Genomic DNA, 24,615 nt, shown 5'->3' with positions numbered 1-24,615 from the left:
GCCCACGTACAACCCTTGCGCTCATCTTAATTACATACAATCTCACTTTCTGCAAAATACCCCCGTACGTGCTGACAGCACTGTGGTTCGGGGGCTGTAACCGCGAGAGGCATGTCCCCGGCACTGCCCTGTCAAACGCCGACACTCCCTGCAGGAGACGCGCCGGGACCACTGCTCGCAGGGCAGGTACCGAGGGCAGGGAGGGATCGCCCCGGGGCCGAGAGGCGGGCGGTCTCCCCGGGGCTGGTGGTCTCACAGCTGCTCGGCGGCTCCTCGGCGCTGGCTGGGAACGCCGGTGGCAGCGCCGCAGCCTCGGCCGCCCCGCTGAGCCGGGACCGCTGAGCCGGGATCGCCGTACTTGTGTCGCCCGCAGCCCGGCCCGGCCTGGCAGCGCCGCGCGCAAAGAGCCGCCTTCCCCCCCGCGGGCAGCCGGGCTGGGCCCACCCCCCGCACCGGAGGTCTCCGGCTGATAATTCAAAAATGGAGGATGCGCCCTCTCAGCCATTAATTAATAATGTAGCTCACTGTCTTCCTGTGTGACACACGCTGGAAGGCACCGAGCGGCCAATAAAGATGTAGGGGAGAGCAGGGGAAGGCTCCTCCCCGCAGCTCTTCCTGATTGAGGGCTTGAAGAAGTAGATCAAAAACTTCCCGGGACCCGAAGGGGGGGCTGAGGAAAGGGGAGAAACGCGACGAAGGGGACCGCGTTCCGCACCGGCCGAGCAGCGAGCGCAGTCTGCGGCCGCACCAGGTGGGCAGGAGGCGAGGGAGCCGCGCAGCCCCCGCTGGACAGGCCGGAGGCCGGGCTGCCCCCGCGCCGCGGCCGCGCTGTCCTGCGGCGGCGGAGCTCGGCGGCCGCTGGGCCGGGGCGAGGCGAGGCGAGGCGGGGGGCGGGAAGGGCGAGGACCCCCGTAAGGCAGCGACCCGGCAGGAAAGGAAGGAGGGAGATAAGTGGTCGGCGCTGCCCCTCCTGGGTGTTTGCTTTGCGAGGAGGAGGAGGCGGAGGCGGCGGGGGAGTGGAAGTTGGTGTCCGGCCCGGCGTGTGTGGGTCAGAGGCGGGGGGAAGGAGGTGACCCGGGGGCAGGGGAGCCGCGGCAGACAAAGCGCGGCCGGGGTATCCCCGAGCCGAGCACGTTGCGCGGCTGGGGCGGGGGTTGCCGCCTCCGCCCGCCGCTCGGCGTCATGGCCCCATTGTGAGGCGGGCGGAGGCGGAGGAAGGTGCCGCCGTTGGTCCGCGCGCAGTCCCAGGCAGGCAACGGCGTGTCGGGCACACAAAAGGCTCCGCCGCCGCCGCTCCGGTTCCCTCCTGACCCGGCTCCCCTGGGAGGAGGGACACGCCGGGCCCCCTCCCTCCTCCCCGGGCCGGTGGGCGCCGTTGCCTCGCTTACTCTCCCGCTCTGTGTTTTGTTTTTTCTTTTCTTTATTTCCCCCCCGATCCACGGAAGCTGATCCTGGGGCAGGAAGAGTGCCGGGAGCGGGGCGATGCCGCTGCTGCACCGAAAGCCCTTCGTGAGGGTGAAGCCCCCCGCGGACCTCCGGCCGGACGAGCGCGTTTTCTACTGCAGGGTCACTAACGAGATCTTCAGGAACTACGAGTAAGCGACAGCCCCGTGTCGGTGTCCGCGTCGCTGTGTCCGTCCTGCGCACCCCCCGCGCTGCGGCGGCGGGCAGGGAGCTATTCGAGCCCCCATCGACTCTGACACCTGGGCAGGCGGGGAGAGAGGGAAGGGGATTCCCCGGAACGCCGCGGGGAGCCCTGCCGGGGGGTGTGAGGGGGACCGCGGCTGGCGCCGAGCCTGTGCCCTCCCGAGGCGGGTGGGGGAGAGAGGGCGGATCTCTCGCCCGGGGTAGGGGGAATCCCTGTCCCTCCTCGGCGGGGGTACCGCGCAGCCCCCTTCGCCTACGGGGAAGGAAGGCAACCGGCTCCTTCCCTCCCTTCCTGCCGCTCCTTCCTCGGTGTCGCCCTAGCCCCCGCCGGGGAAGTGAAAGTTGCGCGTGTGGGAGGCGGCGGGCGGTACCGAGCGTCTGCCGGGCCTGGGCTCTCCCTCCCGTCCGCCCCCGCCGGCAGCCGCGTGTCGGCGGCGGACGGCTCTAGGCCGCCCCGCGGAAGGGGCCGCGCCGGGCCCGCGTCCAGGCGGCGCAACGGGGCCGCCCGCCCACCTGGCATGTGCCGATCGCCCTATTGTTGTGGTGACGGCCGGGCGGGGGGCGCCGACTGCCCGGCCCGCTGGGCTTCCCGGCCGGCTCCCGCTGCGCTTAACCCCTTGCTGTCGGCCTCGCCGCGCAGCTTAGGGCCGCGCTCGCCCCGCCTCCGCGGGTAGCCGCCGGCTGACGCGGTTGGAAATGGCCGGCGGGCTCGGCCGGCGGGGAGCGCGGCCCGGGCGCGGGGTCGCTGCACCTGTCCGGGGGTTCCACAGCCGGAGCCCTCCGCCCTGGTCGGGCGGACGAGTGGCACTGCCGGGAGTTAAACCCGGCCTAAAGCGGGCACACCTGTCCCTTTAGGAGCTCTCTTTCTAGCGAGGCTTTTATCGCTCTTCCCGTCCCTTCTTTTTTTTTTTTTTCGCCCTTCCTTTTTTTTTTTTTCCCCTCCGTGTGAAAAAAGCCCAATGGAAATGGTGAAATTCCCGTTAACGGTTGAAGGCGGATGGCACGGGTAGTCCCGAACTTGCTGCCGCTCACTTCACCGCTTGTAAGAACAATGGACCGAAAGTATTTAGAGAGACGTTTTTCAAAGCCGATAAATTACATGTTTTCACCTCCGGTATCGTGCAGCACCATCCCCACCTACAAAAAGGCCCCCGCATCCAAACTCTGTTTTTTTTAAAGATGTGCAGACTAACGAGATTAAATCTGAAATGCTTTTCATTTGCAGCTTATGAAATTAAAGCACACCTAAATCTTTTTCATGTTTAGACTTGTTTTTCTTACTCAAATACACTCTGCTTAATAAAATTTTAACGAAGCTGGATTAGGTAACTTTGAAGGGTGATGCCTTACTGTTTCCTGGCCTATATACTCTAAGGGAGAAGAGGGATGTTGAATATGCTGTTGGGAGTTTTATAAGGAGTATTTTCATTATAGGGCATATAAGAACCTAAGAAGGAAGAGCTGACAGGCTCCTCTTTCTATAGGAATTAAGTTCCCCTCCCCCAGCTTCTGATATTTTGAAAGCTGTTTTTCTGGTTACAATTACTATTATCACATAATTAGGTGACTCTCATGTGTTGTTTGACACTGTGCTGAAATATGTTTCACGTATATGTAGTTGTACTAAAATTTCAACATTAAAAATATCCTTTTAAAATGTTTTTCTGTTCTTAAAGGGTTTGGTATTTTAAGTACTCTGACAGGCTTATTTATACTGCAGAGGTGTTGTCACTAAGAAGTATGAAAGACCAAATTCGTTATTTAACCAAAGTTCATGAGTTAAGGGGTAAATTTAGACATGGTTACACAGGCGATCTCTAGAAATATCAGTAGGTGGTTAGCTTAGAGGTCAAGCCTTTGAATATAGTATTTGGGAAAACTGCAGAAAACTGCTATGCTTGTGTTTTGTGTATGTGGGGTGGGGTGGGTTGGTGGGGGCGTTTTTTGGTGGTATGTTTCTTGATTTTTTTTCTTTTTAATTCTTTTATGGCTTTTTTGTTAGGTTGGGTAAAATTTGTGCTTTGGATTGAAAAGTGTGGTATTTTTTACTTAGCAAAGTGTTCCAGCGCAGATGGGCAGAAAGTTTAAGTTCATGTTAGTGTTTGTGGCATAATCTGCTGGAGAATATAGGGTCATGTTTCAGAAAGTTTTAAAGATGCTAATCCTCATCTCTGCTGGTTGCAGATAGCTCATATATAATGTCTTCTGAAAACTGCATTTCCTATTTCTTCCCCTGAGCAAGGGCAATTAGATTAATAAGGATAGGGAGAATCCACTTCTTAAAAATTGTATTAACTGTTTCATGAAAGAAAACCATTGTCTAAATTGGGCTTCTCTGAATCTACTTTTTGAGAGGAAAATTTAAAAATTACAGTGACTAGATCATGTGGGTGGTATAGATACATGTGGTAACCTGAATTCACCCCTTTGATCAACTGTATGAATGCTTTTAATTAGTACAAACAGTTAAGACTCAAGTTGTTTTCTTGTTTGTTTTTTTTGTTGGGTTGTTTGGGGGTTTTCAACCGAATACAAACTTACTGTTGAAAAGCTGCTTTCATGCCCATGTCAACTTCAGTAGAGATGAATAGAAATCATACATTAGTATTAGTCTTCTATATATAAGAAATGATTATGCTAACGTGAGAAGAATTTGGCAAGACTAGTATTTTGTAAAGTGACTTTCCCGTTAAGAATGTATTTCCTTTTTAATCTGAAATACAATTGCGTATTTTTGTAACCCTTTCTAAGCAGGAGGGCAGTGAAGGGGCAGTGTTCAGTTGTATTTATCATGAGTAACGGGAACTGAGGCAACTGATGTTGTATTCCTGGTCAGAGGGACAGACCAGCAATGAGTGTCTGGAGCCATAATAGGAAAAGCAAGTACGGCGCTACATGAGATATATGGGATGCATGAGAAACACATTAAACCAGTGGGATGTTACCACCAGCCTTTGACACCTTGTCTGTGAAAAGTTAATAGCTGATATAGATGTGTGGATATAGATGTGTAGGAAGTCTTGCTTGTAAGATAGTTTGAAAAAGAAAATGATGAGTAGTATAGATACAGTGATAGGAATGTTCCTCATTCTAGAACATGGGAGGGAGAGGAAGAGCAGTTTTGCATCTTCAAAACTTACTGAAACTTCTTTACAGATTGGCCTGTGGAATTCTTGGTTACAGTCAAAAGAGATCTGTTTAAAAGGCTAAGAGTCATTAGTTAAATTAGGTGGATTTTTTGTTTTCTTGAGGAGAAACTCATAACTTCAAATATATTCCTTAATGCATAATTAACCTGTAAATATTAAGGAATAAATGTATTTATCATGGTTTTTTGCTTGTTTGTTTTGTGCGTTGTTTGTAATATGTATTCTTGACTACTTCTGGAGATGAAGAGTATAAGAACAACACTGTGGTCCAGAATGGCAAAGTTGGTCTTCTGTTATTACCCTCCTATGGTACCCTAAATGAATTGTTCTTAATATATGCTAAGAAAATGAATGAAAGTAAGTGGTTTGAAACAAACGTTCTTGAAGCACACTAAAAGTACAGTAAATCTTGGACCTAATGGGAATACTTGGTTAGTTCAAGCAAAAGACATCTGTAATTTCTAGGCTGGATTTTTGTATCCATTGCAAGTGCAGTCAGCACAGACATTGCAAGTAATTTATTTCTAGCTTCTGTTAATTAACTGCCTCCAATCAAATACCTACTGAGTAGCAGTGTTAAACTACTACTCAGTGATTTGCTGATAATTTTACAGTTTGCCTTACCTTGCATGACAAACTAACTAATGTAAGTGAAAAGAGACATCCATCTGAGAAGTCAGCATTAATTACTACTAGAAAGACAACTTAGCTTTTAGTCCGTGCTCCTTGAGTAGTTGAGCTCATGTGGATATCACCAAGGTGGTCACAGTTACATTTGACTCCTTGCAGGCAGATGCAAGTGAACTTTGTGGATATGTTTTTTATGAACTTCTTGCTCCATGTTGTCAAGAGTCACAGAGATCTTGAACCAGCAAGGAAGCCCCAAAGACCGTAATACCCTAGACAAAGATGTAAGTAAGGCTTCAGATGTGATGTAGCAGCAGATGCTCTTGCTGTTGTGAATTTAAGTTGAATGTAGAATATGATCAACAGCATTATTACTCTTGAAGTAAAGAGAAAAGGTATCACTGCTGCTGCTAGCATTCTCTTGGTTTGGTAGCTGTTGTGTCTGCTCTTTGTCAATCATTTTGTGATAACTGACATTCACTAGAGAGAGACAGGGAGAGAAAGGGTACTACCAGTAACATCTATACTATTGGGATTTTGTTTTCTTCTCTCTCAAACCAAGTTAATTTTGATGTGCTATAGGTAATGATAGCTAAAGATAAATAATACTTTCAAAATCAAATATAATTTCTTCTCACACTATTTCTTTTCTTCCCTGTAAATTCACAGGGGAAATATCCACACAGAACAAAAGAGGAAATGAAGGAGAATGAAACTAGATACACAAATTACTCCTGTATGCAAATGGAACATGTTTTCTTCAAATATGTTTCAGTTAAAGTAATCTTAGCATTTTGCTTGTACTAATCATGAATTAAAAATTTTTAGAGAGGGGTTTGGTGTTGGGGAGTTTTTTTGTTTGTTTTGTTTGTTTGGGTTTTTTTAGGTTTTTCTCTCCCATAAGTTCAGTGCTGTTGCTTTAAATAGCATGACTGCCTGATGTCCCCTCACAAAGAATAACAGCAGCTCTTAAAGGGGCACTGTCAGTGTCAACCTCTGTCTCTCCCTCCTTCTTTGATCTCTCTCTCCGCCTTTTTTTTTTACCCTTTACTTTCATAATTTTTGAAAATTATATTCTGGCACATTTTATAGTTTCTCTTTAGGGCGTTTTTCTCTTTCCTGGCTAAAGATAATAAGAACCTCTTTGGTAAGTGAGACACAAAAATATATGTAGATACATACAACTGCATGATGATTTGTGTAACTGATACTTTATCCATTGAATATCCATCCGTAAAAATTATTTTCAGTCTAATACAGAAGTATTGAAATGTAGGGCAGGAAGAGACCTGAAGAGATCATGTTTTATGCATTAGATCACCTCACAAAGAACCCCAAAGCAAACCCACAAAACAGATTTTTGTCTAACCCGTTCTTTAAAATGTTTTAGTAACTATAAGATAATACACAATAAAGATGCACAATGAATGACTGACAGCCATCTGTTCTTCATATAATGAAGAATAATTTATCTTATTCTTCCTGCTTTGTTCTTCTCCTTTTCTTGTTTAGAGTAAGCAAGCCCAGATTATCCATTACTGTCAGATATATTAAGTAGATGCTGGTGATATAAAAATCTGAATTTTTGTAGCTATTAAATATTATTCAGATAATATATCTCTTCCTCTTCTGTCCTTTTCCCCTCCTCGCAGCTGATGTTATTCCTAAAGCATATCTCACTCAGAGGAATCCTGTGCTCGTACAGAAAGGATTATGTGAGCCAAGACCCTTCATTGTCCTCAATTTGGAATTTCCATTTTCATTTACAAAATGTTATGGTTCATCTGTCCATCTGCAGTGAACACTGTCATCTGCATCAGTGTCACTGATGAACATTTACCAGCTTGAGTTTGCAGGAAAAAACTCAGTGTGAACTGTCCAACTCTCTAACCCCATTATTAAAAATTATTTGAAAACCTGAGTTTGTCGTCTTGTGTGTTGCATACTTATCAGTACTAGTCCATCAAGGTTTGTAAAGTAAAGCAAATAGAAGCATTGTCTGAAGTGGGGCATATTGAAAGACTGCTCTGCTGTCCAATCATCGATCAGTAGTATATCATATGTTTTAACGTGATTTTATGAATAGCTACCTCATCGTCTTCATCTAGAAAGTGTTTTAACAAACCGCTGTTTTTCTGATACCTGTCAAAAAAGGACAAATATTAACTAATGAAAGCTCTTTTTTCTTGACTCCAATATAACAGCTAGCAAGCAAGCCATAACAACAATGTAGTTTTAGCATCAGTTGGAAATATATGAAAGCATGAGAATCAATGTTTACTAATGGAACAAGGGAGGAGAAGAATCTGTAGGAAAAAAATAGTTCAGTACTTTTTCTAAGAGCTATACAAACACTGAAGGAATAAAAACTATTTAGAGAACTACTTGACATTAATTTTTTACCTTTCCCATCTTTCCATTTGTGAGTTAAGGCACTCAAATCTGAAACTTACTCAAGTTGCAACATGTTTCTGTGATCTTAAAGTTATTTCATGTTTGTACAGTTTTAAACACTCCTCTTGCAAATATTTATGGAAATGGAGGGGGATGTGAGTATGATATGACACCTATTAAAGTCAGTGTGATTATTATTAGTATTATGCATAAGGCTTCTTATACATGAATATTGTTTGCAGCATTTCTAGATCTTGATGCTGTTACTACAGTCTGTAGTGAGAGGAGACTTTGGTTTTATAATAGCAATTTGCCATGGCTGAAAAGTGGCAGATAACCCTTAATTATCTACAACTTGTCCAAATGGTTTTGCATTTCAGACTTTTAAAAGATACTTGCAATTTGTTGCTGTATTAACTGTTAGCAAGTTGAAAATGTTAGTCAGAACTCAACTGTTTTCTTTCTTTCTTCCCCCTCCTGCCTTTCTTTCTTTTCAGTGATTTTTTTGAACGCACTATTCTTTGCAACAGCCTTGTGTGGAGCTGTGCTGTCACAGGTAAACCAGGACTCACATATCAGGAAGCACTGGAATCAGAGAGGAAAGCCAGACATAACCTTCAAAGTTTTCCAGAGGCACTTGTCATTCCAGTTCTGTATTTGGCCACCCTTACCCATCGCACCCGACTTCATGAGATCTGTGATGAAATCTTTGCTTATGTCAAGGATCGCTATTTTGTTGATGAAACAGTGGAAGTAGTTAGAAATAATGGTGCAAGGTAAGTATATTGAAAAATAAGTACTTATTTCTTTCTGCTTAGTGTGGCTGGGTTTTGTGTGTGCTTTTTTAAACCAAAAACAAGGGTAATAAACTCCATTAGATATACCAAGAGTGAGGTGTGATACTTAGGTGAGTGATACTGTTATTGCTCTTCCCTAGGTTGATTAAGAGCAGTATTGTGTCGCTGTGCTTGATATCTCTGTCCTTAGCTTTGAAGCAGTCGTGGAGAGAGGGCAGTGCTCGCAGATCTTGCCCTGCATGTTTTTTGGTCTGTGTGGTGGATTTGCAAAGGAATGTCAGTTTTTTGGTGTGAGAAAGGTGGACTGTTTGTAGAATGACAATGAGAAACTAAGGGAAGGTAGGAATTAAAAATTACATGAAAGTTTTGATGAATCATTTGGAATGAATGGCCAAACTATTGAAAGCTTCAAATAATTGATAAAAGTTGGATTTTTACTTTTCAGAGAATAGCAAAAGTGCTTACTATTATACTGGTGTATATATTGCAAGTGTTCTTACTATTATCTTAGACTGATTAAAAACTTAGAAGAATTTTGACCTTCAGATGCTTTCTTTCTCATATCATTGGTGCATATGCTCTGTAGTAAATAAACTTGAGTTTTTCTTTAAAGCAGCTTCTGGGAGAGGTCCAGGAAAGGTCCATGTTTTGTCTAAAAGAGTTTACAGCTTTGTCTAAAGTGAGTTTACAGTTTCACCTAACTGAGGTTTAAAATGGGAAAAACTTAAACCTGTTCAACCTGGAAATAACCTGCAGAATGGGCGCTAAAGCCTTTGTGTGTTCAGCTGTTGCTGGTGGGTTTAATGGTTTGTTAGCGTCATTTTGATTTTTTCAGGAGGAAGGTGACAGCTTACATTTCAGAGTAGAAGAGGCTTCTGTGGATAGCCTGATGTTTAGCACATAATCTGGTGTTTATTGGGTGATAGGAGTGGGCTGGTTCAAAATGGTCGCTGGAGAACAATTATTCTGTGTGAGGTTTTGTAGTGGCTGATCCAGATATTATTTATGGCAAATTTTGTACTACACCAGGAAGAAAAATCTGTTGATGCACTGCAGGAGACAAATTGTAAGGAAATTTGTATGGGTATGTACATAAGGTCATTGCTTAGTAGGAAAGCTTTCCATCTCTTCCCTGCTCTGTTCCTTTCAACCAGTGAAGTCCCAGTCTGCAAAGCCAGGACAAGAACAACTTCAGTAGAGTTGCTGCTTTCTGTATGGAAAACCTACATCCAAAGTTTCTTTCTATCTTTCTCATCTTTATACCTGTCAAATGACTAGACTGAGATTACCACAAGTATTACAGTAATTTTGCTTAGAGAATAAGGTGTTGGTTGTTTTTTGGTTTAGGTTTGGGTTTTTTGTTTGTTTGTTTGTTTGTTTTTAATGTAGAAACATGAATATTATAAACTATCAGTATGGTTCAGGTGTTGGTTTTCATTTGCTCCATGAAATGCTTTAGTTTTCTATCTTTAAAGATACTGTTAGTTTCCAAACTAATAGCAAAAAATTGTTTGTTCTTCTAGAACTTCCCCCCCCCCAAGAATAGCTCTTCTATCTCTATTCTAAACTGTTTGCTAAAATATTTACATGCATGCATTGTAGCTTTTTAAAGCTGTTCGGATAAAGTTGTGATATGATTCTCTCATTAAGATAGTGCTATCATTTTTTTTACCAGTGTTCAATTCAGTCTTCTTGGTTACTCAAAGTCGTGTTGAGATACATATCTAACAATTTTGTGTTTATGTTCCACTTTCACTTATCAATATATTAATAGTATATAAGCTAAATTTCTTAAGCCTTTGGGGTGGGCTGGATACCATACAAAAGATAGAAGTTTCAAATAAAATTTATTTCAATAAAAAATTAGCCTGCTAGAGATTGTATATTTTTAACTACATAAGTATAAATTGGTGCCTGATAAAATGAAGAATGAGAAACTTACCTTAGCTGATTGTATGCCACTGATATTCTAGATAAATGTGTAGCAAAGACCTATTTCAGACCTTTAAAACTAAATCTAGGAAACACTGCAGATAGCACGATAATGTGGAGGGGAGGTATTTTTATGCTTAGAGATACATAATTAAAGGTTATAAAGTGGGAGGAGGTGAGGCATAGTTTTTCATCTCCTCAATTAACAGTTGACTTTGACCTGTACTTTGAGATACTATGTTGGGGATTAAGTGTACCAGCTCATGTTACTTGTACATAACATGGCTTTTCAGCAGACCTGTTTGCATGTGTTTGTCATGTGCAGCTATGTTTTCGTGATTTTTTTTTTTTTCCCTCTAGCAAAAATTATCACAGTCCATCTATAGTGTCATAGCATCCTATGATACCAACAGAATTTGGCAGATCATGAAAACCCAGTTGTTTCGTGGTGGTGTAAACTCTTCCACTGCTTTTATGTATGAAGTTTTCTGCATGCCTAATGTCAGGATCATTTCCTTCCTGAACTCCGTGCGTCATTTAATGCAAAGCCTACAACGTAACGCATGTGTAACCAGCGACTGTTCAAGCAATTTAAGTACTGATATTTTTTAACTCTTAACTTTGCATGCCTCATATTCTTGTAGGATAGATTGCTTTGATGCAGCTTCCTGGATTTTGAAGAAAGAAATGGGAGGGAACCCAAACCTTAGAAGGGTTAGCATTTTGGCTTAATGTAAATGTTTTTATCTTGAGTATATGAAGTAGTCTAGAGTACTGTGAGCAACAACAGGTGATCTGGAAAGAGAAAGAGGAGAGGGCAAGTGGTTTGTTCAAAGTGTAGGTGGAGATTGTTTTATTCAGTTGTATCAAACCCGTGTGTTCTGGTTGTGGCAGTGTCTGATGCCCCATTACGTTGTCTGGTCTTTCAGCTCTCCTCTTTTGTAGTGTTTTGTTGTGTTGCTTAGTTTTGAATTTGGCTGCTTCTGCCTTGTTACTGAGGTCTGGTAGGAGGAACTCAGGAGAGTTTGGGAGATACTCTCACTTCCTGTTGTTTTGGTACGTGTGGTATCTTCAACAGCCCTTACTAACCAGAAATAAATTGCAGAGAAAGCCCCCCAGTCCTATGATGGGGCTTGTTCAGGCAGTCTCTGGAAATGATGCGTGCAATTTGGTAACCTGTTAGAAGCAGCAAGAGATAATTCTGCTTGCTCTTTAACCCTTTCAGGTTTATATATTGATTAAAATGGCCAGCTTTCTTGCTTTGTATGTGTCCGGCCTTTCTGGCCAAACTGACTCTGACTTTTCTTCAAAGTGGCAGCTGTGTTATGCTTTAAAACATGAAGTGCTTGGATTTCCAGTTAAAGAACTGCAGGAGTTGTGTAACAATGTTTTCCTAGTTCTACTTTCACAACAGACAAAATTACTATTTGAAACATTGATCAGAAACATCATAGAATATATGTAGAAAAATTAGTCTCAAATTCAGTTTGAGTTGCTAAATAATTGAAAGCAGTTGACACTGTAAATATTGTTATTTAGAATGTCAAATTGCGGTTTATGGAAAATAATTTATTGAAAAAGGCATGGAAATTATTTGAGATTTTGTTGGAGTGGAAAATTAGAGCAATATTTCATAATTTAGAGCAATATTTAATAATTAATATCTCAAATAAGCAGCTAATATTTTAGTTCATACTTTATCGAAGCAGATTTGAAAAATGTTGATCATATTGGAATTGCTTCCTATATTTGTGCTTCAGAACTGAAAGTTTAAGACCCATGTACTTGTTGGTCTTTTGATTTTCCACAAGGAATGGCATCTCTTGCAGTAAACTGTCCATTTGTTGCTGACTTAGTACTGTGTTTGTTATTGGTACATAAAACTTGTTAAATTGATTTTCAACATCTTGACATCTGAAGTCAGTTACCTGAAAGCTGGAACTATGTGGTATGGAAGGCCCACCTGGAGTAATAACCTCAGCTAATGCCTCAGACACACCAAACAAAATCTTCAACAGGCTAATTCACTCAGCAGTAGGACCTGTTCTTTTCTGCTTGAGGTCAGCAACGTGCTTTTTGGTTTTTATAATTATTTTAATTTCTTGGAGGAAAAACTAGATTTAAAGCATGTACGAACAACCAATTGTTATTTAACATCAGTGTTCTGAGTCTGGGTGCTATCACAAGAAATGATGGCCATCTTTATTAGGATATAAAAGTGAGCAGTGTGATAATTAGTTAATTAAACTATAAACTTTTGATATGACTTGAGCAGTGAGGAGATCTGAGGTTTTACATTGGACAACTCTGTTAGCTCTTCAGTTCCCCCTTTCCCGCTCTTAAAAATAGCTTATGTGATGATGTCTTCCCTTCCCCATAGAGGTTGGGGCACAACCAATTGTTGCCCATCAGTCAGTATGGCACTTAACTAAAAAGTCAGCCACTTAGAGACTGAAATAAGTTGCTTAAAGGTCAGTGTATGAGAAGGAAGAAATCATACAGATTTCATACAGAACATGTCAGATACAAAAAGAAATATTTTTTTCATTGAATTTGACCACTAGATGACACCACTGCAGAAGGCTACTTGCCTAGTGTCTGTGAGCAAGCAACACCAGGATGCTTTTAAAAATGAACCTACTTGCAGAAGTAGTAGACAAAGCTCCCTGTTAGGAAGATTGCTGCATCTGATTGTATACTTATTATAGGTTAACATCCTTTCTCTGCTTTGACTGATCTGATTTTGACCATTGCCAAGCTGCAGGAAACAGATAATCACAGAACCTTGCCTGCAAGTTAAACTTCTTTTTTTAACTCATCAATTGTTTGGCTGGTATCCCAGTGCTTTAGGACTGTTCATAGTGGATTAACCACTGCATTAGGCCAATTAAAAGATTTGCATACTGTTTTCATCTCTTTAAGTCTTAACTGGGGCACAGGAAGCATGTTGCTGGTCATGACTGATATATATATATATGTATGTATGTATGTATATGTATATATAGCTGATAGGGAGTTAAGATGGTAGAAGATAATCCTTGTAAGAGAGAAGCTTATAGATAATTTTCCAACTTTTTATTCAAACTGGCAATAAGGTATTAATCTCATATATATGTAGTTGTCTTTTGAGCATTAAGATCAGTTAATATAAGATCACTAGGTAGTAAGTGACAAAGTGTCTTCTATGTTTAGACTCTAATGAGTTACAGTAAACTTAATTGTAGTGTGTTTTTCTAGTGGTAAGGCTTAAGCATAAGTTCCTGCATAAAAAGAAAGTTTCCTACTTTATTTGAGAGGTGAATTTGACTTCCAGTAGCAGAAACAGTGTGGTGCCTGTGAAACAGCATCTCTGACAGTTCTGGAGAGCAGCTTACCTATTCGTAGAGCGAGTACAGTTTGTGTTCTCCCAGCACAGCTGTTTAAGGATCAGTGAACTCTTAGCCTGCAAAATCATGCTTAAGGAATTCACTTTCCACTGCCCTTAAGTCCTTTATGATATAAATATATTTGTTTTGTTGACTAATAAATATATTTGTATTTGACTGGTGGAAGCTATGAGATGATAATATGTGCAAAAGAACCTGCAACTCCTTTCTTATAGATTGTTGAACAGCTGTTACGACAATTGGCACTGCCAGTCTCTGTTAGCTGTCATTTCTGTGCACACTCTCTACTTTTATAACTATAAATTTAAAGGTACAGATTTTGGTTTGTTTCTTTTAACAATTTATGTGGTTTTAATCTGTACAATGATAAGAACTAAAGTCTGGGCAGTCAAAATGATGCATATACCGGTGCAGTACTGTCCTAATTCCACAGGAGACAGCTGATGCAGCTAGTCTGTACATAGGACTCTCTTGTCCTAAGCAAAACCATGCTTCCTATTAGTTTCTTTGAAGCATACAGTCTTACCTATAACCTGGCAGACAAATTAAGTTACTAAAACTCAAAAGCAACAGCTGAGGAAGCCATTGTGCGTAAAACGTGTCTCTTTGTTGTGCTTTTGTTTTATGTGTGCATTAAACTGTACCATTTAGCTTAGTAAAAAGATATCACTTATTCCCTCAGATCTTGTCTCACTTTTATCTCTCTAATTACTTGCAAACATATGAGAACTGTTAGGACAAGGATATGAGTTACTGCACTTATCTGACATTTACTTCTTAAAAACCAACTAAAAGCTGACAAAACAGAATGAGGCTATAGCTTTTTGGTACTTTTTGGTACTTGTTACTATAGCTTCTTGTATTACTCTATTGGACTTGTCTGTATTCAACTAACTTTACATACTATTAGAAAAGGTGTACTTTTTTTAATTTTGGCATTTGAAAAACTTCACTTTCATTTGTGTGTCTTAATTGAATTTTCTTTTGCTTCTGACTCACTGATCATTGTGTTTTTTATTTTAAAATTTGGCCTCAAAGCATTGCAATATTCCCCCACTGCCCACAGCTGTCTGCATCCAAGAGATGTTTCTTGTCTGCTTATTGTAAAGCGTACAGAGGCACATTTATAACTTATCTGGGCCTTTAGGGTATCTTGTTTTTTTGACTTGATATGGGAACATAGCAGAGTGCCAGACTATTACTTCTATCAGGGTGATTAGCACTAGCTATATCAAAAGCTGGTGTGCAGAACACTCGATGAGTTGTGAGAAGAGACCACTTCTCACAGCTTCTAATGCTGGCCTTGGTTGGATGTAAAGGCCTACTCGGTATTTGGGAAGAACTTTTCTGAGAAGTGAAAAGTGCGCCAGTAATTGCAGGGCTGAAGTTTTCACTTGGTATCCTCTGATAGCAAGTGATGGCTGGTTTTGGCCTGTTATGTAGAGGGGGTGTAGCTTGTCTTCCTCCTCTTTAAATTGTGTTCTTCTGCTGCTCCAGTAGTGGTAAATGGAGATACTTACTTTTCCTGCAGCTCATAATAATAGCTTGTGTACATGTCTTTGAGTTGCTGAGCTGAATGAAGAGAATTTGGCAAGTAAGTTATACTTACCCTTTTCTTGGATTACTCTCTTCTTTCAGAAGAAGTGGAGAGGCTGAGGAGTATCAGGGAGTATGAGACAGAAATAGACTGGTGGAGTTACACCAATCCATTTCTGAGAGAAACACAGTGAGTGGAAGCTCAGCAAGCGTCAAGGAGCCCCAGCCCTCTCACCATTAGACAGAAGGAGGGGACATCAAAGATAAGGGTGAATGGAAATAAGTCCCTGTTTGGGGAGATAGGAGAATCCCCTCCCAGCCTCCCTTGCCTTCCCAAGTGCCCTTACAGAGTAGGTATGAGGTTCTCAAGGAACAGGCAGATTATGGAGATGAAGGGGCTTGCCTGGAAAAAGTTAGTCAACCAGACGGATCACAACTTTGAGTGTTAAGAAAGAAGGAAGGGTTATTGTTGTAGGTGACCCTCTTCTGAGGGGAACTGAGGGTCTTGTATGCCTACCAGACCCATCCCACAGGGAAGTCTGCTGCCTCCCTGGGGCCTGGGTAACAGATGTCATTAGGAGACTCCCTGGATTAATTCAGCCCTTAGATTATTACCACTTCTTGTTGTCCAGGTTGGCAGTGATGAGGTTGATGAGAAGTCCTAGGGCAATCAAAAAGGACTTCAGAGCACTGGGGTTGACTGGTTGAAGAGACAGGAGGAGAGGTGGTGTCTTCCTCAGTCCTTTTGGTAACAGGGAATAATGCTGAAAGGAACAGAAGAATGCATCTGATCAACTTGTGGCTTACAGGCTGGTGCCGTCGGTGGAATTTTGGCATTTTTGATCGTGGGGTGGTTTATACAGCACCAGACCTGCTGGAGGCAGATGGGGTTTGCCTGTCCAAAAGGGGAAAGAGGATTCTAGCCCATGAGTTGGTGGGGCTGATTGAGAAGGCTTTAAACTAGGTTTTAAGGGGGGGAGGGATAAGACCAGGCTGTCTAGAGATGAGCCTGTGGGCTACATGCTGGTGTTGGGAGTGAAATCAGTAGCCCAGCTGAAGTGCATCTACACTCTTCTGACTCTGGAATGTGTGAGCCACACTGGAACAGTCTTATGGGACTGCCAGGGACTGCTAAGGTATTAGAAGCCAACAGGGAAACAGCAGAGAATTATCTCAAAGGAATTAAGGGTGATCCTCCAGGAAGGTGACATGGCTGACAGCCCTGCTGATGTGCCTTTATGCCAAAGTATGCAGCATGGACAACAAAGAGGAGGAGTTGGAAGGCACTGTACTACTGGAAAGCTACAACCTTGTTGCCATTACTGAAACTTAGTGGGACAAATCCCATGACTGGAATGCGGCTTTTGGTGGCTACAGGCTGTTCAGAAGAGACAGGGGAGGAAGGAGAGGGTGAGGTTGCCTTCTACAGCAAGAGGTGAATTGAGTGTGAAAAGCTATCTTTGAAGAACAGCCCTGAGCAGATCAAAAGCCAGCGGGTAAGAATCAGAGACTGGGGCAATGAAGGGAAGTGAGTGGTTGGTGTCTACTAGAGGCCCCTGATCAAGGGGGAGCCTACTGATGAAGCCTTCTTGCTCCAGCTACGGGAGGCATTGCACTTGCAGGATCTTGTCCTACCGGGGCTCTTCAACCACTCCAACATGTGGTGGAAAAGTAGTACAGCGAGCTGTAGGCAATCCAGGAGACTCCTGGAACGCATGGAGGATAGCTTCTTAACTTCAGGTAGTAGACAGCCCTAACTGAGGCGATGCAATACTGGATCTGACAGTCATCAACATAAGAGAGCTAACTGAGGATATCAAGATTGGAGGCAGCCTGGGCTGCAGTGATCATGCATTGGTGGAGTTTGTAGACCTGAGGAATGTGGGTGAGGTAAGGAGTAAAATTAGGCCCCTGAACTTTAGGAAAGCAAACTGCCAGCTCTTCAGGGAGTTAGTCAGTGGGATCCCCTGGGAGACTACCCTCCAAGACAAGGGAGTGGAACAGAGCTGGCAGATCTTGAAGGAATTCTTCTATCGAGCACAAGAGCTAGCCATCCACAGGAACAAGAAATCAGGCAAGGAAGGCAAGAGACTGGCATGGCTGAGTAGGGAACTGCTGGTCAAACTAAAGGGAAAGAAGCAAATGCGTAGACAGTTGAAGCTAGGAGAGGTGACCTGGGAAGAGTATAGAGATGAAGTAGGGATGGGGTGAGGGAAGGGCAAGGCAAAGGTGGAATGGAACCTGGCAAGGGATGCAAAGAATAACAAGAAGAGCTTCTACAGGTGTGTTAACCAGAAAAGGAAGGTCAAAGAAGGTGTAAACCCCTCATAAACTGTGCTGAAAAACTGGTAAAAATGGATGAGAATGCTGAGATACTCAAACTTTTCTGCCTCAGTCTTCTGTGGCAACCTCTCTTCCCACACTTCTCAAGTGGATGGACAGCTCTCCTTCCTCCTCCTCTTTTTTCTGTGGTCAGTATTTGCCTCTTGCACATGCTCTAGTTTCATCAGATCCTCGTTCAAGCAGTGAGCTGCTTGAAGTAGCTGATATGACACAAGCTTATCAGCTCTTCACATTGGGTTATGAATTTTTGTTTGGTTGTTTTGGGTTTTTTTATATCTTTTGTTTAGTTTTTTTTTTGTCAGGTAGTTGAATTCAATTTAATGGCAATCAGTAAATTATACTGAGTGCCAGAGCTACAAAAAGCAAGCACCATGCTAGCTATGTGGCTGGAAGAAGGAATGGCAAGGGAAGATTTCACCCTTTGGTGGGAACTGTTAGGTGATCTCTGCATCTTGTAGAGCAGCAGCCTGAGGTGACAGGTGCAGTTTGTTTTTGTATACCTTCAGCCTGCCTCTTCCTGACCATTCTGGGAGTGATAAGGTTTGGTCAGACCTTAAAGTTTTCTGCTAATTGCGCTAAGCTACCACAGTCTCTTGTCTCTTGCCCTTAGACTGCTGGAGTGACTTATGTTCTTTCTTCTGTGCAACTGACCAGCCCTATACAAAATTCATGGAAATTGATGGAAGTTCTCAGGTTTCTTTTTCATTTGAGAGAGAAGATAAACTGATATAAAAAAAAAAAAATTACATCAGTGATACCACCTCTGTCTTTGTGTTGAAAAAAAATTGGGCTCCTATGTTGTTCTTTTCTTTCTTTAAAAAAAAAAACAACAAAAAACCCCACAGAATTAATCATAAGGCCAAGCACTTATTGGAGCCCTTCCTGTAATATAAGAGACCTCAAAGAGCTTAGTTACTGAGCTTAACAAAGGATAGAGCTGTAAGCTTAAAGGCCATCCTTGGGACAGATCAGAGGACCTGTGCCCCGCTGTTGATAACAGCCTGTAGTGCAGAAAGAGGTAAGCAAAACTGTTTTGAGTATAGGTGTCAGTGTCTGAGCTAGAGTTGCTGGGGCTGTGGTGGAGATGGCTCTATATTGGATCTTTCTCTGAACACTTCTGGGATTCACTTAGTATGGCTGTAAGCTTTTTCACAATCTTTATTGTAATTTGAAGAAAGTGGTTCCTGACTGAGGGGGATATTTGGGGTACATGTTTATGTACTTTAATGTTGCTGGTTTTTTAGATGGAGTTACCCCCAATTCTTATTTTATGGGAAATAGTGAGTGAGCATGGTTTGACTTTGACCTAAGTTCTGTAATGATTTTAAAGTATCTTTTTTAATAAGAGTTGTAATTAGTGAACTCAGGGAATTATTAGATTATTGAAAAGAGCAGACCATTTGCACTAGAAGCAGAGTGTCTTTACCTCTCTTAGTCCCCAGAATTGGGTGTTACTAGCCATGACTTGACTGTAGCAAGGCTTAGAAAATCATTTGTAGATTATTTCTTTAATGCCAGAAGGAATGGTTGCATCAGTTTCTTTAATCTCCTGTCTATCAGTAAGCATTAAATTGCATTGGATTGTGCTTTTATTGAGCCAGGTAATGTGTGTCATTAATTTGATTCGTTCCCCAGAGGTTTCTGCCAATGATTTGAATGGCGTAGAAGACTGAGTATCACTTCCTTTCTGGGATAGCTTAATCAGTTAGTCATTCTCCCTGTTTAAAAATAAAGAGAGGGGAAAAAAAAAAAGGCAGCTGTAAACTGTATTGGGGCTTTTGCTGCTTACCGAATCAAGCGTATAGAATATATAATTTCCATCCTTAGAGAAGGAGATGTGATACCCTGTAAATTACAGGTCAGCCTGATGGATAAGCGGGTAAATTAAGTCTTGGAGAACTACTCGGTGACTCCAATATTCAAGTCTTTTTGTCTGGGAGGATGAAGCCTCTTTGTCCCTGGGCGGCCCTGGGTAGCGCGGGGCGCGCGGCGGCGAGTGCGCGCTCCCTCCAGCGGCGTGCGGGGGATGAGCAGCGTGCGGGCCGCGGTGCCTTTGCTTTTCCATTAGAGGCTAAGTGTGCGTTTTAATTTGAATTGGACTCCCCAGGAAATATATTTTATAATCTGAAACAGAAGTAGTTCTACTAAGAAGTCTTTATTTTAGCAGGTGATCTCTGTTGGATTTTAAAAAACCAGCCTAATAATATACATTCTGCTATGCAGTCAGCTCCATATTACTTAGTACGAAGGGGAAGCTGTGATGTTCCAGATAGTGGAAAACCAAGTTACTAATGATAGACTTTTCTAGTAGGACTCAGACTGAGTCTGGTGCTGGGCCAGACCTTAATAAGCCTTGCTGGACTTGGACTTACCTTATGAACAGCCACCAGGTTCTGTCTCCATTGTATTTGGGTGCTCTTGGTTCCTTACACAGAGCCTATTTAGGTTTTCACAGTTAATTAGGTTGGGCTCCACTGGCTGGCAAAACATGTCTTCCAGCTCCAGACCAACCAGCTTTGGAAACGAGGCAGGATGCATTGGAATGGCAGCATGCCTGTGGCCAGCGAGTCCATGCTGCCTCTCTGCTCTGTGCAAGCAACTCTGGTGTCCCCATGGATAATTTAAGCATTGGTCATATTGTTGTCTTTAGGAGTAGACAAGGATGTTAATATTTTTGTTGGTTTGATTTTTTTTTTTAATTATCATATTTTTTTAAATAACCTGCTGGAGCATCCTGGAGCTCTTGTCTTGTTAGAGAGAGCAGCTGCAGACTCTAACTACATTACTGATCCTTGATAAATTCACAAGTGAATACTACCTAGGATATTTTAATGTTTTCAACTTTTCTCCCTCTGTGTACAGGTTTTGGATAGTACTGTCTGGTTGCAGAAAGACTTGTTCAAGAAATATTTTGACATTGCTTCCTTTTTGCCAGTGTTGAGTTCATATAGAAGAACACTTAGAATTTGTCTGTCATGGATTTGTTGGGGTTTGTTTGTTTTTAACTTAAGCGTGACGCCACACTAATTCAAGCCCAGTACTTCATGTATTCTACATTTTATTAATTTCAAGTGGGAGTGTTTGGTGCCCAGAGAAGAGAATTATTATGTGTTCTTTCTTCCCCTGCTTTGAGCTTTTAGTGGTAGCGTGTGACGATGTCCATTGACTACAGTAGTTAATTTTCATGAATCAGACAAAGCTTTTGGATTTTAAGCTAAAAAATATAAACCATGGAATTCTAGAAAGGGGTGAATTCTAGAAAGGTTAGTGTTTAAGTACCAGCTATAATATAGTTACCCAGCATGAAGTGTTGATTAATTATACTTTTTGATATGTAGTTAATTCTGCCTTTTATGACTAGCATTCAGGATGGCAAAGGAATAGACTTGTTTTGTCAATTGTGTGCATGCCAGATGGAGCCTTAATATGTGTCAGCAGATAAATGGGCCATTATTAAGATTAGATGCATAATGATCATTTCAGCCTTGTTTATTTAGGTCATCGACAGCAGTAGAAGATGATGTCTTATAAGAAAAAATACTTTGAGATCTGAAAATCTTTTTCTTAGACTGCTATTGAAATAGATGTAGAACTTTTGTTGTCTAGTTTTTAAGTAACACATTGAGTTAACTTTCTAGTTTACTTAAATGAGAACTGAAAAAAACCAATTACAACCACAAGTAACCTGATTTGTTGTCCTGAGTAGCAAAGCTGATAGCTGTGTAAGCAGATGAGTTTGTTCATTTATTAGATGGTACTAATGAAATTAATATTTTACCTAGTTTTTCAGTGCAAGGCTCTTAGTTATTTAGTAGACAATGCAATGTTCAGGTATATATGTATTCTTAAAATAACATCTACAACTTTAGACTTCTTGCACTAGTGAAAGACTTTGACGTTAATAAATATCTGTGTTCTATTTCAGGTTGCAGTGTAAGATTTTGGAAGTCATACCTCCAGCCCATCACAATGGAATGGCAAATGGCCACACCAGCAGTGCTGATGGAGACACAATTGTCATCAGCGACAGTGATGACTCAGAAACGCACAATAGCTCTGCACAAAATGGGTACGTGATACTTTTACAGTATAAATTGTTCTGATTGGGTGGAAATGAGACTAAAGCAGATGTGGCAGAGTCTGACTGAAACAAATTACTTGATCTGTATGGGTTGCGAGTGTTCAGACAGCTGAAGGTGACGAGCTGAACATTCACAGGTGCCAGTTATGCTAATCCACCAGAAAACTTTGCACTGTGAGAAATGGAATACCTACAGAATAATCATAGCTAATCTGTTTGCAATGGCAGTGTTTTTGCTGAGAGATGGTGGAAGAGCTGTGTGTGCCTGTCAGTAGTTCTTTGTGCTGCAGAACCTGTGCTGCTCTAGCTTGGAAAATGGAGTCACGTTATGCATTTCTGCAGTTGGGTATTATTTCACTTCCATTATGGGACTCAGAATTGAGATTGCCTCATAAGAGAAGGACTAAAACTCTGTGAAAAGTCTTCCCAGAGACTTCACATGTTTGTGTCCAAGAAACCAAAAACATACAAAGCTTTCTTCATTGTGCGTGGGTCCATATAAATATATACCATTGTATTTAATGGATTTGATTATGATTTTAGGTGCAGTGAAACAATGTGTGTCTTGTCTTCAGGAATTTTCTATAGGCTGGAATCGCTTAATAACATTGAATATGAGAGCTTCTTGGCTGTAACTGTGGTGTTTAGTTTGGAGTATCCCTTTACTGGCCAGCAATTGAACCTCTCTGTGCATCTTATCCTAGCATTATGAGAAGATTTTTGTGCTTCACAGACACGATGATGAAAGAAGAGGGTTTGAATTGGGCCCCAATCTAGTATCTAGCATCTAGCAACAACAGGCTTTGCATGAACTGTTATTGACTTTGATGTCACATTGATACAGAAATTAATCTCATTGATTGCTGCATGATGAAATCATGTCCTGACATGCCTTGAATAACTAGGATGGAGCTCCTCAGTTGGCTAAGAAAATAACATGGGGTAAATAATTTTGAAATTTTTCTGCTGTCTCTTGAAGGCAGTGTCCAAGTTGTGCATGAAGATGTCCTACATATTTTAGAAAATAAATGCATTTTCAGTGTTCCAAAAGGCATATGGCATTTGAAAGGAGGTTATTGTTTGAATTATGCAATTGTGCACAGTGCTGACTGTAGGATTGATCCTGTTATAGTGCTGTCATTTCCATGCATGCAGAGCTGGCAGTAGGACTAAGTCTTGCTCTCCCGGGCAGTCTGTGGTTCTCCCCAGCTGATTAGCTATTTTGACAGTGCAGAGACGGGAGAGAAAAGGAAATCTTGTGAGAATATACTAACTTTTGAAGCACTGTTCTGTGACATACCTAACTAACATTTGTGCTACAAGTTTAAATTGCAACCCTCTTATGGCTTTAAAATGCTTACTTGAAGTTTTAAGTGAGTGTTTATAACAAATGAGAGAGTGTAATAACACATCAGTTGTTCTCTAGATATATTCTGGATATATGCAAACTTGAAAAGTATTGTTTGCTGTACCTGCAAAACCCATCTGAAAGTATAAAGCATTGTTGTCAATTTTTGTATGGCATTTAAGATTCTTTATACCATTACTCATAAAAATAAGAAATCCCACTGAACTGAATGACATCATTTTGCAGCCCTGATCTTTCAGGGACTGTATTTTGCTGTTTATGGAGAGACTTTTCTTTGGGAGAGTATGGATGTTAGTCATGTTGAGACCAATAGTATATATCCAACCAACAGTATATATCAACCATATATGTGCAGTATATATGTGCAGAATGATAGTTCTGCCTTTAACAGCACTGCAGCTTCGCACAAAGACTGGGTCTCAAAACCCGAAGACTTGTGTGCAGGCAAACAATGGTACAGCAGATGCTTGGGGTGTTTGTGAAAAAGGGGGAGGGGAGCACAGCACAGATTGATGGGCCATCTGCAAATATTTTTCCCAAAGAATCTGTAAGGCTAGAGAATCTTAACTGAAAATAGATGTCATTAGAGAGCCCAGCCTTTCTGTGACCCTACTCCTGTCTGTGTGAAGCAGAAATAGCAATGCAGTCTGTACAAGTGTTCCTGCTGACCATTTTTATTGTATTCTGCAGTAAAAGTTGGGGTGGTACAGGGAGAAAGAGGCCAGGATGCGCTCACTCCTCCAGTCCTGCAGAAAAATAGGCTGCCTTCTAAGGCCTGGATTATGAAGCAAAAGGTAGCAGTCTTCTGAGTTCTTAAACTGCTTATACCATGCCCTGGGACCTTCTGGTACCATAGGATAGCGGTCACATAGAATAGCAGTGTTCATACCTTGAACTGCTAGACTTTTAGGGGTAAGGTTGAACTCTTGTGTTTGCTTTTAGCACTTGGCAGCAGACTGGAGGTAGAGGGGCTTTTACTGACAAAGGTGTACAATTCAGCTGCAACTTAATAATTCATGGGATTCCTTCTGCCAGGGCCTCTGAGTAAGGTGAATCATCATCAACCATCAGAAATACTACGGAAAAAAATCTTCTGGTTTGCTGGTTCATAGAAGTAAATTTGGGTGTTTGTTCAATTTGAAATTAAGAACAATTTTGGGGAAGGGTTAATGGTTTCTGCAAATTTTGGGATATAAGAGGTAACAAAGTTTTTGAAAATTATGTCAGTGGAACCTTACTATCCAGGCTTCTTACCATCTTCAGCCTAGTTTTCTGACTTTATTTGGAGAAGAAATTATTTACTGGATATGTCAAAAAGTGTGGGCATAGCTTGTCACCAAACGTATACAATATC

The 24,615-nt window shown here is 42.0% G+C and overlaps 1 protein-coding gene across 4 annotated transcripts in view; it reads left to right on the top strand.

Moving 5' to 3' along the window:
* Positions 1–488: 488 nt before the first annotated feature.
* BAZ1A (bromodomain adjacent to zinc finger domain 1A) overlaps positions 489–24,615 on the top strand; it is a 64,366-nt gene continuing 40,239 nt past the window's right edge. For 2 of the 4 annotated variants that reach the window (XM_027726827.2, XM_039386575.1), the window contains exons 1-3: positions 1,273–1,595; positions 8,315–8,593; positions 21,737–21,880. In XM_027726827.2, the coding sequence (XP_027582628.1) occupies positions 1,483–1,595; positions 8,315–8,593; positions 21,737–21,880 (536 nt within the window). In that variant the 5' untranslated portion in view covers positions 1,273–1,482. Of the gene's footprint in view, positions 752–1,271; positions 1,596–8,314; positions 8,594–21,736; positions 21,881–24,615 lie in introns of those variants that run through there. The other 2 variants (XM_027726824.2, XM_027726825.2) reach the window with 2 other exon arrangements.

This window comes from Pipra filicauda, unplaced genomic scaffold (assembly GCF_003945595.2).
Source record: "Pipra filicauda isolate LSUMZ 115617 unplaced genomic scaffold, ASM394559v2 scaffold11_size5308982_pilon, whole genome shotgun sequence".
NCBI lineage: Eukaryota > Metazoa > Chordata > Aves > Passeriformes > Pipridae > Pipra > Pipra filicauda.
Note: the sequence above shows the minus strand (reverse complement) of the source record. Positions and strands in the feature narration are given on the sequence as shown.